This window comes from Pteronotus mesoamericanus, unplaced genomic scaffold (assembly GCF_021234165.1).
Source record: "Pteronotus mesoamericanus isolate MK-2021 breed Mesoamerican mustached bat unplaced genomic scaffold, CSHL_Meso_final contig_20, whole genome shotgun sequence".
NCBI lineage: Eukaryota > Metazoa > Chordata > Mammalia > Chiroptera > Mormoopidae > Pteronotus > Pteronotus mesoamericanus.
In genome coordinates, this window is record NW_026555085.1 from 48,471,349 (window position 1) to 48,490,054 (window position 18,706).

The window sequence follows — 18,706 nt, forward strand, 5'->3', positions numbered from 1 at the left end:
AGGAAAGGGAAGTAAAAACTTCTAAGGAAGTAGGCTAAAGAAGAGCTGACAATGAACAAATGCCATAAAATGAAAAATCTTTAAGCTACAGCATGAGCCAAAGCAAGCAACATTAAGCAATGCATTTTAATTAGCGTAACCATGGCAGAAACCATCTGGCAAATAGTTCAGACAAAGCAAAAAAGGACTGCAATCAAGATACTTGTTGCTCCAATATTAAGTTTTAGGTCATAATTTAGAAATATGAATGTAAAAAAATCAAACACCTATTATTAAAAATGAAAATTACTGGGTGTGTTCTTAGTAAATTTAGACTGATTCTGATTTTTTTTGCAACTAAATACTAATTTAGAAACTCACTTATTTTACATTTTTTTTATGGTTCCTTGATATGTGCATACCTATATTACACATGGTAGTATAAAAAGAAAAAGAAACAGAAAAGAGGGGCAAGATGCCTGATCAAGAAATCTGAAACCTGAAATGATGTCCTTAGTATTCAATTCTGTAATGAATTCTGGAACTTTTCATGACTTGTGATAGAAAACAAATAATATTATAAAAAAATAACTTTTCTAAGGGCAACAAAAGGAATACACTATACCCATAGGCTACCCCAGCCCTCACTCCTAAAAAAGAAAAGGTGGTTAGAATAGTACCTCCTAGGTCAATTCAGTTGATTCTACAATAATGTCACAAAAACAGAATTCGTCTCTTCAAAGTGCTGCTCTTTTAAGTACAACTGATTTCCTGATCTGTTATCTGAAAGACATCAGCGTTCCTCCAGAGACTGTTGGCTTAGGTCTCAGTCACTCCTGTGGTTTTTCTTATCGGTTTAAGGAACTCATAGTTTTCCTTACCTTAACTACTCTGATTCTTCTGTTACCAAACTTCCCAAGAATCTCAAGTAAAAATCAACACCACATTTTTTTTGCAGACAGCTAACTAAAATGTTAAAAATTCTGACATCCATAAAGTTTTGAATATTAAAAATTATGGGACAATGTGCTCTTCGTGTGTAAAATATGTAAGAGTTAAAAAATCTGAATAGCACTTTATTCTGCAGTATTATATTACTGCTTCAGAGTAAACCGAATATGTAATTATAAAATATATGTTATTTAGGCTGCCACAAATTTCATATTCCTTTACTAATACTTTTCAGAGCCAGGGCCATTGTAGAAGAGGGCTTCAGCAAAAGAGAATGAATTAAACAATAGCTGCATTCAGCACTTTTATTTGGGAATAGGGAGGTTTAGAGAAGAGGTATAAAGATTGTGTAGTTTGAGCCATACATAGGAAGTCTTGAGGTATTAAATATCTATTATTACATGACCCAAGAAACTACTGAATTGATGAATACTGCTAGCCAGTGGCTAAGGTTGTTCTTCCTTATGAATGATGGCATAGTTCATAACAGTGTTGAAGATCAAACAAAAAACAAGATCTGAATTTGGCTATGTTTACCTATGACTAGGTTTAGGCAGTTCGGTTGTTATAAAGATGTACTTTCTTAAAAAAAATTCTTTTGACCCATGGACACAGACAATAGTGTGAAGGTCAGGAAAAAAGGGGACAGGGGTTGGGTAAAGGTGGGCAAAGGGAAAGAAATGGGGGATATCGGTAATAGTGTCAACAGTAAAAAATTTAAAAAATCTTTTGAGCAATAGTGTGTATTTAAAACATATTAAAACTTAAAAATGCCAAGAGCAACAAACACTTCAAAAAAGATATACTTGTACACTGTCAATAAGTACACATAAAAATTTTTGTGTTGCTTAAAGGAATGCTCTTACTTAAATCATATTTAAGCAGTCAGTTTGTTTTAAGTACATTAGGCTCACTATTTTGGCCAAACAAAGTGTTATTGAGCCTTAACTGCTGTGGCTCAGTGGATTGAGTGCCAGCCTGCGACCAAAGGGTCGCCAGTTCAATTCCCAGTGTAGGACAAATACCTGTTGCAGGCCAGATCCCCAGGAGGGGGTGCACGAAATGTAACCACACATTGATATTTCTCCTCTTTCTCTCTCCCTTCCCTGCTCTAAAAATAAATTAATTAAAAAAAAGTGTTACTGAAACTATAACCCCTATCAATAACAGATAAAAGATATAGCTCTATTTTAAAAAATGCTTACAACTGGGATCCTATGTATTATCAGTTTAGATATATCAAAGAAATATCTGGTAATAACACAGAACTTGTAGGAAATTGACTTTAAGGAAAAAAAATTCTGGAAAGTATTGATAAATTAGGAAAATAAATATCATCCTCCTTTATAATAAGTATGTCCATGTAAGATAATAGAGATATTCTCAAAGCATGGGTTATATTTGTATTTTCAACTGTAAAATACAACCTAGGAACAAATTAATATTTGGCTTTTATGTCTAATTGTTTCAGTTCCAGTGCTTGCACTCTTTTACTAAAAGAACGTGAAATGATTAGGTTAATGTTGGATATCTGGGGGAAAAACAGTAAGAATATTTAATGATATGTATTACTAAAAACTATTTCCATTTGAACAGCATTGTTGCTATGGCAATTAAGTGTAGAATTAAGCTTTCCTGACTCCATAAGGATCCAATGTCATAAAAGAGGGTCTCCTGGCTGAAGAGCTCTCTTTAATGGAAATCATGAGGAGGAGCAAGGCAGAATTACTCTTTCTTCTCTGACTCAAACCAAACAGGGGAAAAATGGATGTGATTTGGAGTCAAAAGACCTAGGTTGGAATACTGCCTTTGTGACTATGGGAAAAACACTCAACCTCATCAGATCTAAGTTCTTCACCTGTAAAATAGCTATTACAATACAGAGTTTTACCTGATCACCCTGCTTATAACACTGTTATGAATGTCAATTAAGATGATGTATTTTAAACTACTTTATAGGACACAAAAAGCATGTCTCTAACTAGGGTTTCTTAGCACTGGCACTGGTGACATTTTAGGCTGCACAATTCTTGGCTGTGGGAGCATGTCCTGGACAGTGTAGGATATTTAGCAGCATCCCTGGCTTCTGTCTACTATATGCTGACAGCACCTGCCAGTTGTAACAACCAATGTTTCTAGACATTGCCAAATGTCCGCTGAGCAGCAAATTCACCCTGACTGAGAACCACTGAGACTATTATTTTCTCCTCTCCCCTTCATCTTGTACAGTACTAGCTGTATCACCTACTCTGTGGGTGTGTGTCTGTGTGTGTCCCTAATGCCTATTCATAAGACTTGGATTAAGATTATACCACATTTGCTTAAATTTTTCTGACTCCCTCAAACTAAATAATATTATCAGGGCTCAGCAATATGTGCATTAAAATGTTGCCACTTGGTTAGAATATTATTCCCTTAAACACAGTGACTTTTAGCACAAAGGTAAAGTGATGTCAAACTTTACCTTTGTGCTAAAGCTTGTTAACTTTGAAGGTAGCCCCTGACTCAATGAATAAAATTACTATGCAAGAAATAGGTTAATTCTATTCTCTGAAGAGTAACAGTGATATCACAAATTACTTTGATAACCAGAAAAATTAATACAAAATGGTTTTATATACATAAAATTCTGTAACTCATATTTTATACATATTTATAATTTATACAGATTTTGTATGTATACTAGCTCCTGGTTACTGGACCTCAATAATAGTTTGTTCGTTTGTTTAACAAGGACATATTTATTAAACACTATGTATGAGGCATTGACTGGATACTGCTGATCCAATCAATACTAAATAACAGCCCTGACTGGTGTGGCTCAGTGGATTGAGCACCGTCCTGAAAACCAAAAGGTCGTGGTTTAATTCCCAGTCAGGACACATGCCTGGGTTGTGGGCCAGGTCTCTGGTTAGGGGTGTGTGAGAGGCAACCAATAGATGTTTCTCGCCTTCTCTTTTTCCCTATCTTTCCCTCTCTCAAAAAATAAATAAAATCTTAAAAAAAAATCCATTAAATAACAAAGATATTGTCTTTAGCTTCAGTTTTCAGCTTACTAGAGGAGAAAATAACCACTAGGTATTCAACTGTAACACAACAGTATGCTAAAAGCACAATCACAGGCAAAGTAGAGTGCTGGAGAATTCCCCCAAAGCACACCCATGAATGTGTGTGGGAAAATTTAACATTTTCTTATCAAAATTTGAGGGGAACAGGTAAAGGAAAACCTAAAGAAGAGGGATAAAGAATCGATAATTTGGATAACATATATTAACCAATACTGAAGGTCATACATGCCATTTAAGTTTCTGCAAAAAAATTGTGATTTAGATTCTATCTATGATGTCATCACCATAATAAAAGCAATTTACCAATTTGAGATACTGAAGTACCATGTGTGAGTTAGGTATAAAAACAAGTAATCTGCAAGAAGATTCTCCTAATACCCAAGAATCAGAAATGACCATGATTCTTTGGCAAGATACCATGCAAAACAGCAAATCTTATCTAATTTTACTTTGCGTCTATTTTCTAAGTTAAGGCAAAATGGTATTTAGCAACTCTCTTTTCTCAACTTCATATTTCACTTGCTACCAACAGAAAGAGGCTGGGATAGAAAGCTTAGAGGGAGTCCCAAAAGTAGTGACTAAGGAAGAAAAGGAGCCAAGGACAACAAGTATTTTTAAATACAAGTAGTTGTTTCCTCTTTCTGCTGGGTGCAAAACAGGTCTGGGTTCAATTTATCTACTCACCTAAAAGCTGAGAGGAAGTTGGTAAAGTCTGGGCTGGCATTCTCCCTTCTGGGAAAAGGTTTACTTTGCCTTCTATTTTATCCTCATTTTTGGATATCTGAGGTATCCTGTCAAGCCCACTCCAGTGTAGATAAGTGTATACAGTTTTCAATCTGTCTCCCTAATTACTGCATGCAAGGTATCTATTTTCATGTCCTATAAAAATTGGAGCAAGAAGCATTTTGTAAGTACCAGGGATCATTATTCCGGTTCCACAGTTATTAGACCAACTCAGGTGGTCTATGATACCTGATATGACGATCTCAGGGACATCCAGAATGTTGCCAAATGAAGCAGTTTTACGGTGGCCCCGTTTAGGCTTGGAACAGGCTGCAAAAACATATATATACAGTATACATGCAAACAACCACAAACAGTAACACAGAAAACAATAAATTACAAAAACAGAATAGTTTTCAAATAGTTATGTTAATTACACTCCATGCAGAAAGGCATGCAGAACTATCTCACTTTTCATCCATGCTCAGAAAAGGCAGGATTAAGGAGCAAACAACTACCAATACAAGATGTTTCAGAGACTGGCTTTAATTAGCAAAAGGAAAAAAAAAATAAAAACAAAAACAAAATGGACGGAGACAAACGAGGCTGCAGGTAATGAGGAAGCTAAATTCAAACATGTTCATAGAAACAATCTACCTAAGTAAAACTACTGATACACGATGGCGGAGTTGGGCGGAAGCTAGGAGGAAGGGGGGGGAGAAAAAGACTTCAAAGAAATAAGCTGCCATATTTTAGTTAAAAAATACAGGAATATATGTTCAAGTTAGGTGTTTCTTGGAGTGTACTATAAAGTAAAATTCATTGATTAAATGATAATTATTGAATCAAAGTATAAAATGTATATGCTTTTATAAGCATTTATACATACTTCTGGTACACTGAGTATTTACTGTGGTTTCCAAAGTTTAGGATACAGCCCCACTAAACACGGAAAGTGTTGAAAAGGTGGAGAATATGAACCTTTCAAAGTACGGTATGCACTAAAAAAATCTGAATTGTGTAGAATTCAATGGCTGTTCAATAGCACCTGTTCTACGTTTAGATAGAAAAAAGGAGAGGGTAATTTAAATGTGTGGCTATCTTTAATCTAGTGAAATATCACTTCTGTAGAAAATAATTATTAACCAGAACCTGACTAGAAAATTGACACTAGCAGACAAAATTATAATTACGGCACTGCTTCGTGTTTTAGGGTCACCGTCACTGTTTGGCAGGTCCACCTTGAATGATATCCCTGAAGTGGAAAAGATTCCCCCAAGTGTGAGGGTATATCATACGTATCTGACATTACAGTGAGCCTCCCTCCCTCCACAGAAACACTTCTGACTCACAGAGACCCGGAGAGCTTGTCAGAGGTTCGTGACTTCCAATCAACTTGGCTGTTTCTGAAGACCAATCTGTGTGGCAGAGATTGCTTGTGCCCTGGCAATCATTATTTTCCTCTTTGTTCTTAGCAACAGCCATTTTACGCAGGACAGCAATGTTCTCAGGTAAAACATCACACATCCTTCTTTTCCTTGGAACAGTGTGTAGCCATGTGACACTATTATTATGGCCAATAACACATATGTGGGAAGTTCTGGGAAACTTCTGGAAAAGCTCTTTGAATAACTTGGGCATGTGCCCTTTTGGCCTTTCTTAATTTTTCCTTCCTGCTGTCTGGATTGTGGGGATGTGATGATTGGAACTGTAATAACCACCTGGAGCACAAAGTATCCTTGAGGATGGAAGGCACAGAGGGACAGAAGGAATCCAGTTGCTTAAAGATCATGGAACCTACCTCCAGATTTGTTTAAGTGTGAGAAATAAAAGTTTATGTGTTAAAGACAGTTATTTTGGATATTCTGTTATTTCAACCTGATTCTAATACTAAATAAAATCAGTGATCATGATTAGCTGAAGACAAGTACAGTATGATGGTCCTCTGGACAACTTCTTTTCAAAAATAACTCCACACAAAATGAGAATATTCAATATAGAAAAAAACAAATATGAATGACAAAGACCTAAAAAAGACCTGGTTAGCTAATTTAAAAATTCATATGCTAATATACATATATACACATATATAGTTAAAAGACTACAGGTAAATACATAAAAATGTTAATTTCTGAGTGGGACAACTATGAAAGACTACATTTTTTGTTTCTATTTCCACATTTCCACAAGAAAAATGTATTTACTTTTAAAATCTGCTCCCTTCCACCCTTGGGAGAATTGGGAAGAAAGCAATTTAAACCAGCATTACTTAAATGAAACCTGGTTAGAAAAGAAGGTCAGAGGTTCACTCAGGTAACAAGACATACAGTATTTTTGTGTGACTAGTCCTTCCATAATTAATCATTTTAAGAACTGAAAAAATGGAATTTAAATGTTACCTTTTTCAAGATCAAATTAAATTAACATGATCTTTTATTTTTTACAATTAAAAGCATTAACCACATCCAGCTTAGCTATCTTTGCCACTGGCAGGAGGAGGAGCAGAGAGTAAGGCCATATCATGTGACTCCAGAATACATTTATTTTTCTAATTTCAAAACAAAATGTTTGCCATTATTTGAGTCCAGCACAAAATTCTAATAGAATCACTCAAAAACTTCCAAAGCGTTCTGGTTTTGGTAAAATTTCAATTTCTCATTTAGGTTTTCTGCTCATGTTTCCACTGCAAGAATTACATTAGCTTAATTTTATAAATCTATTTCTTATTTGGAATTTGAGAGAAATGTATAAATTATGCTTAAAAGCTTAGAAAGTATATTGTAAGCCTACTTCTTGCTTTAAAATATTTTAAGACACAGCCCCCACCTGAGACCCCCACTACTGACACAACTGACACTATCATTCCACTCCTCTTCAGACTTTGATCTCCTCTTTACCTGTGGTCGCAGCAATCCTGGCTTCTATTTCAGACATGTCGGCACTCATCCTCTTGCCCTCGGAGGCTGGGGGCAAGCTCTCTACACTGCTCCCGCGGGAAGCTCCCACGCTTAACCGGCCAGATTCACTCTGTTAAAATTACAGGTCAATTTGAATTACTGCAACTCATTCGATTTAAACTCTCAGACAGCCTAGGAGAAGAAAGAATGCTAACTGGGATTCTTATAGGTTCTGCTCTTTTTCTGGAAGAGAAGGCAAGTTTTCAGGGAGAGGGAGCTATAGGGATAAGGGAGGGCAAGCTACAACACTGGCCTTTAGAGAAGGGCGGTCACTGGAGTTTGTAGTTAAATGGCCCAATTATTAGTTAACCTAAATGCTTCAGGCAAGATGAATAAATCACATCTTAAAATATTTTTAAAGTAATAATAGTAAAAATTTAATAAATCTGAACAACATGAAATGACAGATTTAGGACAACTCCTTTAACTGAGTAGTACAGCCAAGAAATAGCCATTTAACTTTTTTAAATATCAACCATGAAAGTTAGGGATCACCACAGGGAGGGAGCTGCATGGTTAGCAAAGGCAGCAGTCATCAGGAGGGAAAACAATTTGGTAAGAGGACATTCTCGTTATCTCTCTCTACTCCGAAGCTTATCTATTTGAGGAACAACGTTCAGAATTTGTATAATGGAAGATAGCAAATCATTTCAGTTGGTATAACATTATGACTACTAGAGTAAGGTTACCAAATTATTTTACTTTTAATTACAAAACAAACCTGTTGTTTTGCTTGATTTTTCAATAATTTTGATTCTAAGCGTTTAATAGTATCATTTGTGGAAGGAACTTGCTCCATATTAGTGTCACTTTTATTACTGGTATTTGTAGAAGCGATGTCCATGAATGAGCCTATGAATACAGAAACATTTATGATTAGAAATTGGGAATAATACAAATACTTCATCAATATGTAATATAAGTTCATTTCTAAATTAGTAAGACATAAATAGAAATAACTAAGACTTTCCAAACTACTGAAGATAGCCCAAAATATCCATTTTAAATAAAATTTAGGAATAGCATAAAAAGGGAACCAAAATGCTTGAAGTCTCCTTACAGTCAAAGATGACTTTAAAGTTGTCAGCCTGAACTAGCAGTATGAAGTAGCTATTAATCAAGATGGGGAAACCATGGTAGGAGTGAGTTTGAAGCAGGTATCAGGAAGTTAGTTTAGAAAATGATAAGTTTGAGTTTATTAGAATTTAAGTATTGGATATGAGTGTGGAGTTCAGGTCTGGGATGAATCAAAACACCAGCAAATGGACAGTATATAAAGCCATAGTATTAAAAAATAGTACCAAGGAAATGACTGTAGACAGATAAGCAAAGAGGCCAAATTACTGAGCTCTGGGAACTCTAACATGTATAGGCTGGGAAGACAAGAAATAACCAGCATAGAAAACCATCAGAATAGTGGTCAGAGATGTAAGACAAAATGCAGGCTAGTATGGTATCCTGGAGACCAACTGAAGAAATTCCTGTAAAAAGGGGAGTGTAATGAACTATATCAAATAGTACTGATAGTCAAAAATGATGAGAACTAAAAATTATTCAGTTTCAGTAATTTTGAGATAAGTGGTGAAACTTTGACAAGAGCCAATGTGGAGCAGTGGTATAATAAAAGCCTGAGGGGAGCAGGCACAAGAGAGACGGGAAGAGAAGCTAAAGAATTAATACAAATCATTTATGTTCTGGGACTGATACCAGTAGAAAGGTGAAAGCTGATGACACAAGAGAGAGAACTGCTATAAGGGGATTTAATACACAAGTTACAGGCTTGCCTTTAGCCAGAAGCAGGGACAGTTCAGCCATAGTTAACAGAAGAGAATGTAGAATAGATGGGCAAAGATACAGGTAGATGGGCAGATGTAGTGAAGGAGTTTGTGGAAACCATCTTCTGATTAATCCAATTTTTTCAGAGAAATAGTAAACAAGGTCAGCTGAAAGTGAGGAAAGGGGAGGAGGTATTTAAAGTTTGAGGGGAGAGGCTAAAATATAAAATTAAGTCATCTAGGAGAGGGAAGAGGGACTAAAATAAAAGTACAACTGTCCAGAAGTACTAAATAGGCATTTGAGGATAGTAAATATATGTCATCTCCAGCCACATTCGGCTGCAATGACACAGAGACAAGCAGTAAGCTGAGAGTCAGATTTAACCAGGCTTGCGGCTTAGCCAAGCAAACTTGAGACAAGGGCTAGAATGCTGAGAATTATTCCCAATGAAATTATAACTGCCTAGAATTAAGTAGAGAAGGAAAAGAAGAACCTAAGAGGACTGAAGGTCAGTGAAAAGGGGAAAGAATCAAAGGGCTGATGGTCACAGTATAAAAACAGGTAGAGGGTTTAAAGGTAACAGTAGAAGCAAAAACCAGAATTTTAGAGTTTACTTTAAAGTTCAAAGCAATTCAGAAGAGTTTCAGTAAAATTGGAATTTGGGAATAACTAGCCAACACTAAACCAGACTAAAATAAATATGATTATTTTTGAGGTGGGAGAAATAGATCAGTAAAAATATCTGTCAATAAAAATAAAATTTTAAGTACAGGATAAATACGTGTATGCAGACACATACACCTTTTAATTTTAACTAAATAATAAAATGTCATAATGTATTCCCAAATATATGTTGAGAAGTACAATTTTTCTAAGTTACAGTATTATTTCTATTTTTTTGATGAACACAAATAACAAATCCTACTACTACTTCATGAAAACTGAAGAACTCTAAAACAGTAGAAGTGTCTCTGTTGACTCTTCTACAAAAAGCGAAAAAGTACGTTGTCCATGATGAAGAATTATGTTATATATATTTACAATAATTTCTAATATTATTACATCTAGCAGTATTCATATAAAAACTGTTTTTCAAAGAAGAAATGACATTCACAGCAACATAATATCCAATATTTTTATATATAGCTATGGAAGAATTCTGAGACTTGGAAGCAGGCCTTCAGTAACTCTTTCAATCTGTGACCTTCATGAAGACTGGTGGCACCTAGAAACTCAAAGTGCAATCAACTGTATACAATTAAGAAATTAAACTGCAAATGGGGATATCATTCACTGCTTTTTGATTATAATTTCATGGTACAGATACAAAAAAATGAAGTTATTAACTCTTCCAATCTATCTATTTACCTGTACTGGTGGCAGAGTTGCTCTGTCCTTCATCTGAATACTGACAAGGGTATTGTAATGGCTCATCTGCTCCTGGAAAGTACTATATATAAAAAAAGTAAATCCAATTTAAAATTTCTTTAATACAAACTAAATCCTGTAAAACTTAACTTGACGAGTACATCTGACTTAGTTCATTTTCATGGGATACGAATATAGTAAAGATGCTGCTTTACTTTAAGGCATAAACTGAATTCGTAGACATCTCAGTTTTTGATTTTATAAGGATGACGACAATGTGCTCCTTTTCTGAATTTCAATTGTGATCAATGCCTTGTATTATACCTAAGAAGCTATTTCACAGAGACCAAAGTCTTGAAGGAAACAGCAAAAAGTTCTCTAAGGGATCATATGAAATACAACAGTATAATTCCTCATTATTATATAAAACATATTTATGTTCTTATAGCAGTGACGTAAACTTCCAAACTGGTGAACTGACTGTTACTCTGACAACTGAGATTGGTGTGCCAAAGAATAATTGTTAGAACTATTATTTTAAGTAAAAAGGATAGATTATAGGTATCCCTTTATGAACTGGACATATAATATTAGAAATACTTATTGCATAAAAATTAGAATATAGGAGAAAGCAGATTTTCTTCTCAAATTAAACAAAACATATATTAAGCACAACTGCATTTGAACAATTTATATATCCCAATGTTTTAAGGTATCGCACTACAGACTAGGTTGTTTCCTTATGGACACATCTTTAGGGCCCAAAATTCTATATATAGCTGGTACTCAAATATAATGGTAAGTTTTAATCAGATGAGTTTGAACTGATTTGCCTGGATTTTCAACAGAATGAAAAAATTAAATCTTTGGCCATTTAGGAAATCACTTAGCTATATTTAAGGAGATTGAAAAATTCTTCTACTGAGCAAATTGTTCTGAAATTCAGGTACTTTCATTAAGTATATTACCTTTTAAAAGTCAAAGTACCGCTTGATAGATTTTGTTAGTGAATCAAAAACAAGAGGCCTAAAATTACTCAAATAATTCTGAAAGTGTTTCATTTAGAGACCAGGAAATTTTGCTAATCATTTAAAGGCTTGTTCTAAATATAAAAATTCTATAAATTCTAGAAAAGAGTTTTAATTTTTTAATGCAAATGAAACACTGAAAATATGCAATGAGTACACAAAAGGTAAAAAAAGACATCACTTAAATAAATGTGTCTGAATGCAATCTATTGCCCTGCATAAATGACTGCTTGATGAAGATTTACACTAAAGAAAATTAAAAAGTTAAGTTTAGCAAATATTAAGAATCATAAAATACCTAAATCCTGTAAAGGTCATAAAGATCACCTAATTTTGCTTCTCTCATATTACAGATGAGGCAAAAGGGCCAGAAACAAACACATTTATCCACTAAGTTAAGCAGGAGGAAAAAGCAAGTCCAAAAACCTATCTAGCCCCCTTTGATTATAAAGATCTAGATTTTTCCCCCCAAAAAATTCTTCCTCTGATAATGAGTAATAAATACCCTTTGTAAATAACTTGTAAAATATGGAAAAGTATAAAGCAAAAATTAGCAATAATGTCCTTATATCTTAAAACTCCATTAAAATTCAATATATATCACATTTCCCTAAACCCAAAGCCCCTCAAAAGAAGGATTATACCCGCATCAAGTGAGTCATTATTTTCACAATTTCCTCCATTGAAGGGCGCTGAGAAGGATCTTTAGACCAACAGCGAGTCATCAGGCTCTCAATAGGCTTAGGTAAATTTTTGATCAGTGGAGGTCGAGTACCTGTAATTAAAAATTAAAGGAGGAGAAAGAATGTATGTACCCAAAGAACGTTGTCAGCTTTTTATATGTATTTCTAAAGCAGTGTTTATTTTAGAGACCTTGTAATTTAAGATTTTTTTTGGAGTGATGAAAGTACTTTTCTTCCTTTTTTTGGTCCTTTAGGTTAACATTGTATTTTCATTAAGAGAAGATACACCATTTCAAAAGTTAAATTAAAAATTTTCTATGCAGTATGGCAATAGTAAGACTAAGAATAAATAATATTTCATTTGTTACAAATACTCTTTTAACAAGTAATGATGGCTTGATGTGTTTTATTAAAACACAAATGGAATGGTAGTTTAGGGTAATCTTACTTGAACTATATTTTGATTCATTGCAAAAATTTCAAATGTGTTTGAAAAATCATCTTCCATACCTAAAAGCATCTCCAAATGGCTCTCTTTGTGGGAGGCAGACCTTTTGGCTGCTGTGAATCAATTATTTCATAAGCTGAAAACGGCAAATTTTTGTGTAATTATCAGAACTGTAATATTAGTAAGTTCCTAACTTAAAGAAGGTCTTTAATGCAATGAAATCTTTGTAATTTTATCAACTAACAAGTTAGTTCTTTTATCCCTTACTTCACTGATGTTCAATTAAAGGAAGTAAAATGAAAGGTAAGTACAGGAAATTGGTGAAGTGTTAAGATTACTCAGGTGATGGTACTGTTTGGGAGGTGTACAAATGACCTAAACAGTTAGGCAGACATGTTTGTATCACTTGTAGAATAGAGTATTGAAAGGCCAGTAATCAGAGTTATTATAATCAAGTGACAGAAATTAAGTAACAGAGGGTAATGATAAAAGTTAGGAAAATTAAGCAATTTTCCTTCATGAAGGAGACTGTATTCCCTTCATGTATTTTCCCAAAGCAAATACGAAGTAACTTGGTCAATGAAGAAGACAAATTCTAACATCATGGGTGGTTAAAAATATTCTAGCTAGAGACAGAAAATGAATAGAAGGGATATAAGGACATTGAATCTAAGTCAACATAACTTAAAAATGAGCACTGGAGTTAGAACGATGTGGACCGAATCCCAGCAATACCAGTTACTAATCTTGTGACCTTAGGCAAGTTACTTAACCCCTCTAGGTCTCAGTTTCCTAATCTGTAAGACTATCTATCTGTCTTTCTGTCTATCTATCTATCCACCCACCCATCCATCTATTTAATTTTAAAATTTATTTTCTCCTTAGAGTCCAGTCTAATGCCCCATCCATCCATATATCTATCTATTTAATTTTACAATTCATTTCCTCCCTACAGTCCAGTCCAACGCTTCTCTAGCCTCTGGAGAGAGCCAACCTAAGCAGCTGGCTCCTGCTGTCTAGTGATGTTCTTTCCCAAATCAGCACAGCCAGTAGAACCCCCTCAGTCTTGTGCAAATACCAGGACCACTCTCAGTCCTACACTGCCTGATTTTTGGGTTGTGGGAAAAGTGTGAAATTCATGGCAGAAAAGTATTCTGGTAACAAAGAGTTGTACATTTTAATGTTAAAGACAAATGATCTTCTTCAGGGGAAATGTGCAAATGTATTAAAGAAAAATGTCTGTTCACAAACCGTTATGAACAGCCCACATGATACGGAAAGCTGGGCCACCAATCTCATCAAAGGGTTTCCGACGTGTTATCACTTCCCAAAGGATAATACCCCAGCTGAAGACGTCACATTTTTCACTGTAATTGCTACCTAGAAAAAGATTTGGTACAATATCAAGACTTTTTTCCACAGGACTTACAGGAACAACTGTTTTCATAAATTTTAAGAATGAGCATCATGTACAAAAACAAGAGGAGGCCACAAATAGAGCTGAGAAGTTACCCTATTTCAAGTTTCTTAAGTGTTTGCAACAAATACGCTTAAAAAAATGTGCTTAGGACATTGTTATTGTTGTTGTTGTTTTAAATTATTGAGTTTTAGAGAGAGAGGGAGAGAGAAACACTGATTTGTTATTTCATTTATTTATGCATTCATTGGTTGACTCTTGTATGTGCCCTGACCAGGAACTGAACCCACAACTTTAGTGTGTCAGGACGACACTCTAACCAACTTAGTTACCTGGCCAAGACCTACCAAATATACTTTTTAATGAATTAAGTATTAATAATGAACTAAAAAAATCTACTTTAGAAAGTCATTTTCTACTTTTTCATCAACAGGCACAGGTTTTATCTTTATATAAGACATACTTTCTCTGAGGCAGAGAATGAAACACTTATACATTCTTTTCCATCATATTTTAATATTAAATTTTCTCCCACTTTCTTGTTGAAAAAAAGCACTACAGAAGAAATGTTTAATTTAGTGTTAAGATTTTCTTTTTGATATATGGTGAGATAAAATTCTTAATTTGCAAACTTAAAAGTAAGTTGCCAACAGTGAAAATTATAGATAACAAATTTATACAATAGTAAGCAGGTTATGTGGCAAAATACATAGGATTTATAAACTGGTGGGTGAATCACTGTCCTAAACAGCCAAAAAAAAAAAAAAGAAAAAAAGAAAAAAATGAAAAACGAAACCCCACCCCACCCCAAATAACTCACTATAAGAATAAACAATTATTATAATAAGCGTTATACATGTGCTTAAGAGTGCACACTACAATGCACTTAGCAGTGTACTACAGGCATTACGATGAGGTTAAAATCAAATTTGGGCTGAAGGTACTGACATCTTTTGGAAATAAAAAATCTATGTAGCCTAATAGTTTGAGCTTTGTTGCTCTAAACAATTAACTAGCTTTTATTTCTGGTGATTGGCTCTGGAAAGATTTTTATATAATATAAAATCTTTTGCTTTTCACACTATAGGAATGCTGTGTTATTTTAACTCACAGAAAGGTATATTAAATAAATGAATACTCTTAAAACAATGCCAATTATATGTAAACTTGAAAACATTATTATTAGGAGAAATTATTTCATTTCGTGTAATTTAACACTTTCTTGTCCCCTAACTTTTATATTGAATTTATGGCAAAATAGTTACACTCAGGTGACCAGTTACATAGCAAATTTCTTTCTCTCATGTGGGTGGCTAGGAACAAACAAAAACCTTCAAATTCATAAAAAAGAATAAGCCTTAATCAGAATCTGATTACTGAACATATCTGAATTGTATGGGCACTCTTGCATTGTAACATACAAATCACACATCTTCAGTTCAATTTTTCTCATTTAAAAGATAACTGGATGTTTTTATACGGAAACCTCGTATGAAATTTATGGACCACTTTTTTAGAACTTGAACATAGAGATGCAAAAGATAGTAAACATAAGCTTATCCTTTATTTGTTCTCAGTACTGTATTTTCTCCCTAAGGCCTACTCATTTAGACTATCAATTTTTAATTGCTAGGAAACCAGTACAAAAGTGCAGTTAATCCCCATTATTCCTGGTATTTATGTTTTATAAAGTTGCTACGAACACTGAATCTTTTGCTCCCGGGGGAAATAGAGGGTTAGTGACCTACAAGCCTCTTCATAACAGTTTTGTCAACTGACCAATATATAATGTGTTTCTGTTTCAGATATCTTACTTGATACATATTGTTGATTCATTAATATTGAACTCATCACCAACAGCACTACAATCATGCTTGAATGAAGACTAGCTAGCACATGTACTTTCTCTGTAAGACACATTATAGCCTTCTTACACTTCAATACTTTTCTTGGAGGTCCTTTCAAACTGTGAAAGCACCAACAAAAAGCACACACATGCAAAACTCAAAGAAAAAAAAAGCGGCACTAAAGAGATGACAAAAATGTCAACAGTATGAGAGCTAAAACAAGGCAGAACGTTGCTTTGTTTGACCTTAGCTGGGAACAAACTCAAAAATTTCTCCCCTTCTATGCATGCTTGAGAGTAATGATTTTCAGGTTACAAATAGGCAATTTTGCAATTATGGAATCTGAGAATGAGGATCAACTGCACATATGCTTGAATTGGCATGGAAGGTGCTTGACAACTTAAATCTTCCCAGGAGATTGAAGATCTAAGTCTATATTTAATACCTCCTTAACCTTTAGTATATGCTTTATAATTATGTACCATGTATAAATAAAACTATGGGCAAGGTCATAAACACATATTGAATATACATGAAGTAATAAGACAGATTACCAATCATATCAGGCTTGTCATTTTACCTTCAAAAACTTCAGGTGCCATCCAAGCAGCACTCCCCTTGTTATTGGTCATGTGTGTCTGAATGTCACAGGCTGTACCAAAATCACAGATTTTTAAAACTGTCCCTCCTGCGACCAGCAGCAAGCTGTTAAAACAAACGAACAAAAACAAAGGTCGTTAAGACTAATATTTGATTCTACAATAAGAGACATTTGTGGAAATAGGATTAACCAAAATGTCACCAACTTCTGCAAAATGTTATCTGTTCACTCTGACAGCTTAATATATGGTCAGAGGAATATCAGCAAAAATTAACTGACCTTCACCTAGCTCTCTAGGAAGGCTGCCAGGCCCACATTTGGATGTCTCCATCTCTATCTCCATAATCTTTCCTGACTATAGTTCTCTCTGGGCCAAAATAAAATAATGGGGTTTAAAAATCTTTTAGTAGCTCAACATGGTGTCCCGAGATAGAGGAAGATCAATGCCTTTATAAATCACCTGCTGGCCCTATCCTTAGCTTACCTATCCCCATGTTTTTCAAGTTGCAGGCAAAAATCTAGTCATAAAGTCAAAATCATAAAAATCTAGATGATGGACCTGGAAACTCAGATCACAAGATCAATTCAGTAGACTATGACCACGCCTTAAAAATAAAACAATGCTAACGTCAAAAGGTGTTACAGCCAGTAAGATTTATTGTTTCATAAAAGTTCTGTTTCAGTTCTATATACACTAATATGTGACACATTATAGTCTTAAGTATTTTCTATTCTGGATCATGGTCTAAAAGTTTTTGCAACCCTTGTTCTCATTAACATTACAGTGACCAAAAATGAGTCTTTGGTTTAGCCTCAGGTAGAAGACTAGTTAGCTGTTCACTGACCCCATTTCCTCCCCCTCATGGTCATATAGATTACATTCCCCAGGCTTATAAGTAGTTGGGCATCACTATATAACCTTTCTAGTTAATTGAATATGGGTGGAAGTGATGGACTTCACTTCCAAGCCTAGTCCACAAAAGTCTCCCACATGTATATTCATTTTCCTTTCCCAATGTCACTGAATGCAAAGAATTCTGAACTACAAGACAAAAGGAGGCTGGGATCCTGAACCACCATGTAAAAAAATGCCCACTAATCAGGAATGTTGACTTTGGAGTTCATGTGATTGGGGAAAAAAAAAACAACAAACAAATAACCTGTACTCTGTTAAGCCATGAAATTCAGGTCTTATCTATTGTAACAGTGTTACTTCAGCTAACATAAGAAAATGGTATCTATGTGGGTATTACTATAACAAAAATCTAATATATTTGCTATTGGCTTAGCAGTAGGCAACAAAAAAACTGTAACTGGAGGCTAGAAAGACAGAGATCCATGCAATGATGTGGAAAAACACTTGGTAAAATTTGTCTCCTGTTACAGCCTGTGGTTTTAAAGGGCTGGAAAAGTTGACTGCTTCTGTATTCCAAATAGCAGGAAGTAAGACTGACAAAGGTCCACTAAGACTCAGTACTGCACTCTGACCAGTGTGGCTCAGATGGTTAGGTGTCATCCTACAAGGCAAGAAGTCACTGGTTTGATTCCTGGTTGGGGCACATGCTGGGTTGTGGGCCTCATCCCCAGTTGGGGTGCATGTGAGAGGCAACCAATGGGTGTTTCTCCCCCTCTTTTTCCCTTTCTTCCTCTCTCTCTAAAAATATTTAAATATTCTTAAAAAAAAAAAAAAAAAGACTCAGCACTGCAGCAAAGAACAAATTAACAGAAGGAACTTCCTGCTGAACCCTGATAACCTAAGGTGCCTCCATTCAGTTGAGAAAAAGCACTGAGGCCAGTAATCATATTAACCAAGTTCAAGATTATGTCTAAGAAAGAATTCTGGTAGTGGTCAGACACATT

The 18,706-nt window shown here is 34.8% G+C and overlaps 1 protein-coding gene across 2 annotated transcripts in view; it reads right to left on the reverse strand.

The window, feature by feature from the left end:
- MAP3K7 (mitogen-activated protein kinase kinase kinase 7) overlaps positions 1-18,706 on the reverse strand; it is a 61,881-nt gene that overhangs the window by 18,848 nt on the left and 24,327 nt on the right. Inside the window, exons 6-12 of one of the 2 annotated variants that reach the window (XM_054569722.1) lie at positions 16,826-16,950; positions 14,233-14,361; positions 12,495-12,625; positions 10,823-10,904; positions 8,400-8,530; positions 7,619-7,748; positions 4,971-5,051 (exon numbers count right to left, since the gene is read on the reverse strand). In XM_054569722.1, coding sequence (XP_054425697.1) covers positions 4,971-5,051; positions 7,619-7,748; positions 8,400-8,530; positions 10,823-10,904; positions 12,495-12,625; positions 14,233-14,361; positions 16,826-16,950 — 809 coding nt within the window. The remainder of the gene's footprint in view (positions 1-4,970; positions 5,052-7,618; positions 7,749-8,399; positions 8,531-10,822; positions 10,905-12,494; positions 12,626-14,232; positions 14,362-16,825; positions 16,951-18,706) is intronic. The other variant, XM_054569723.1, reaches the window with a different exon arrangement.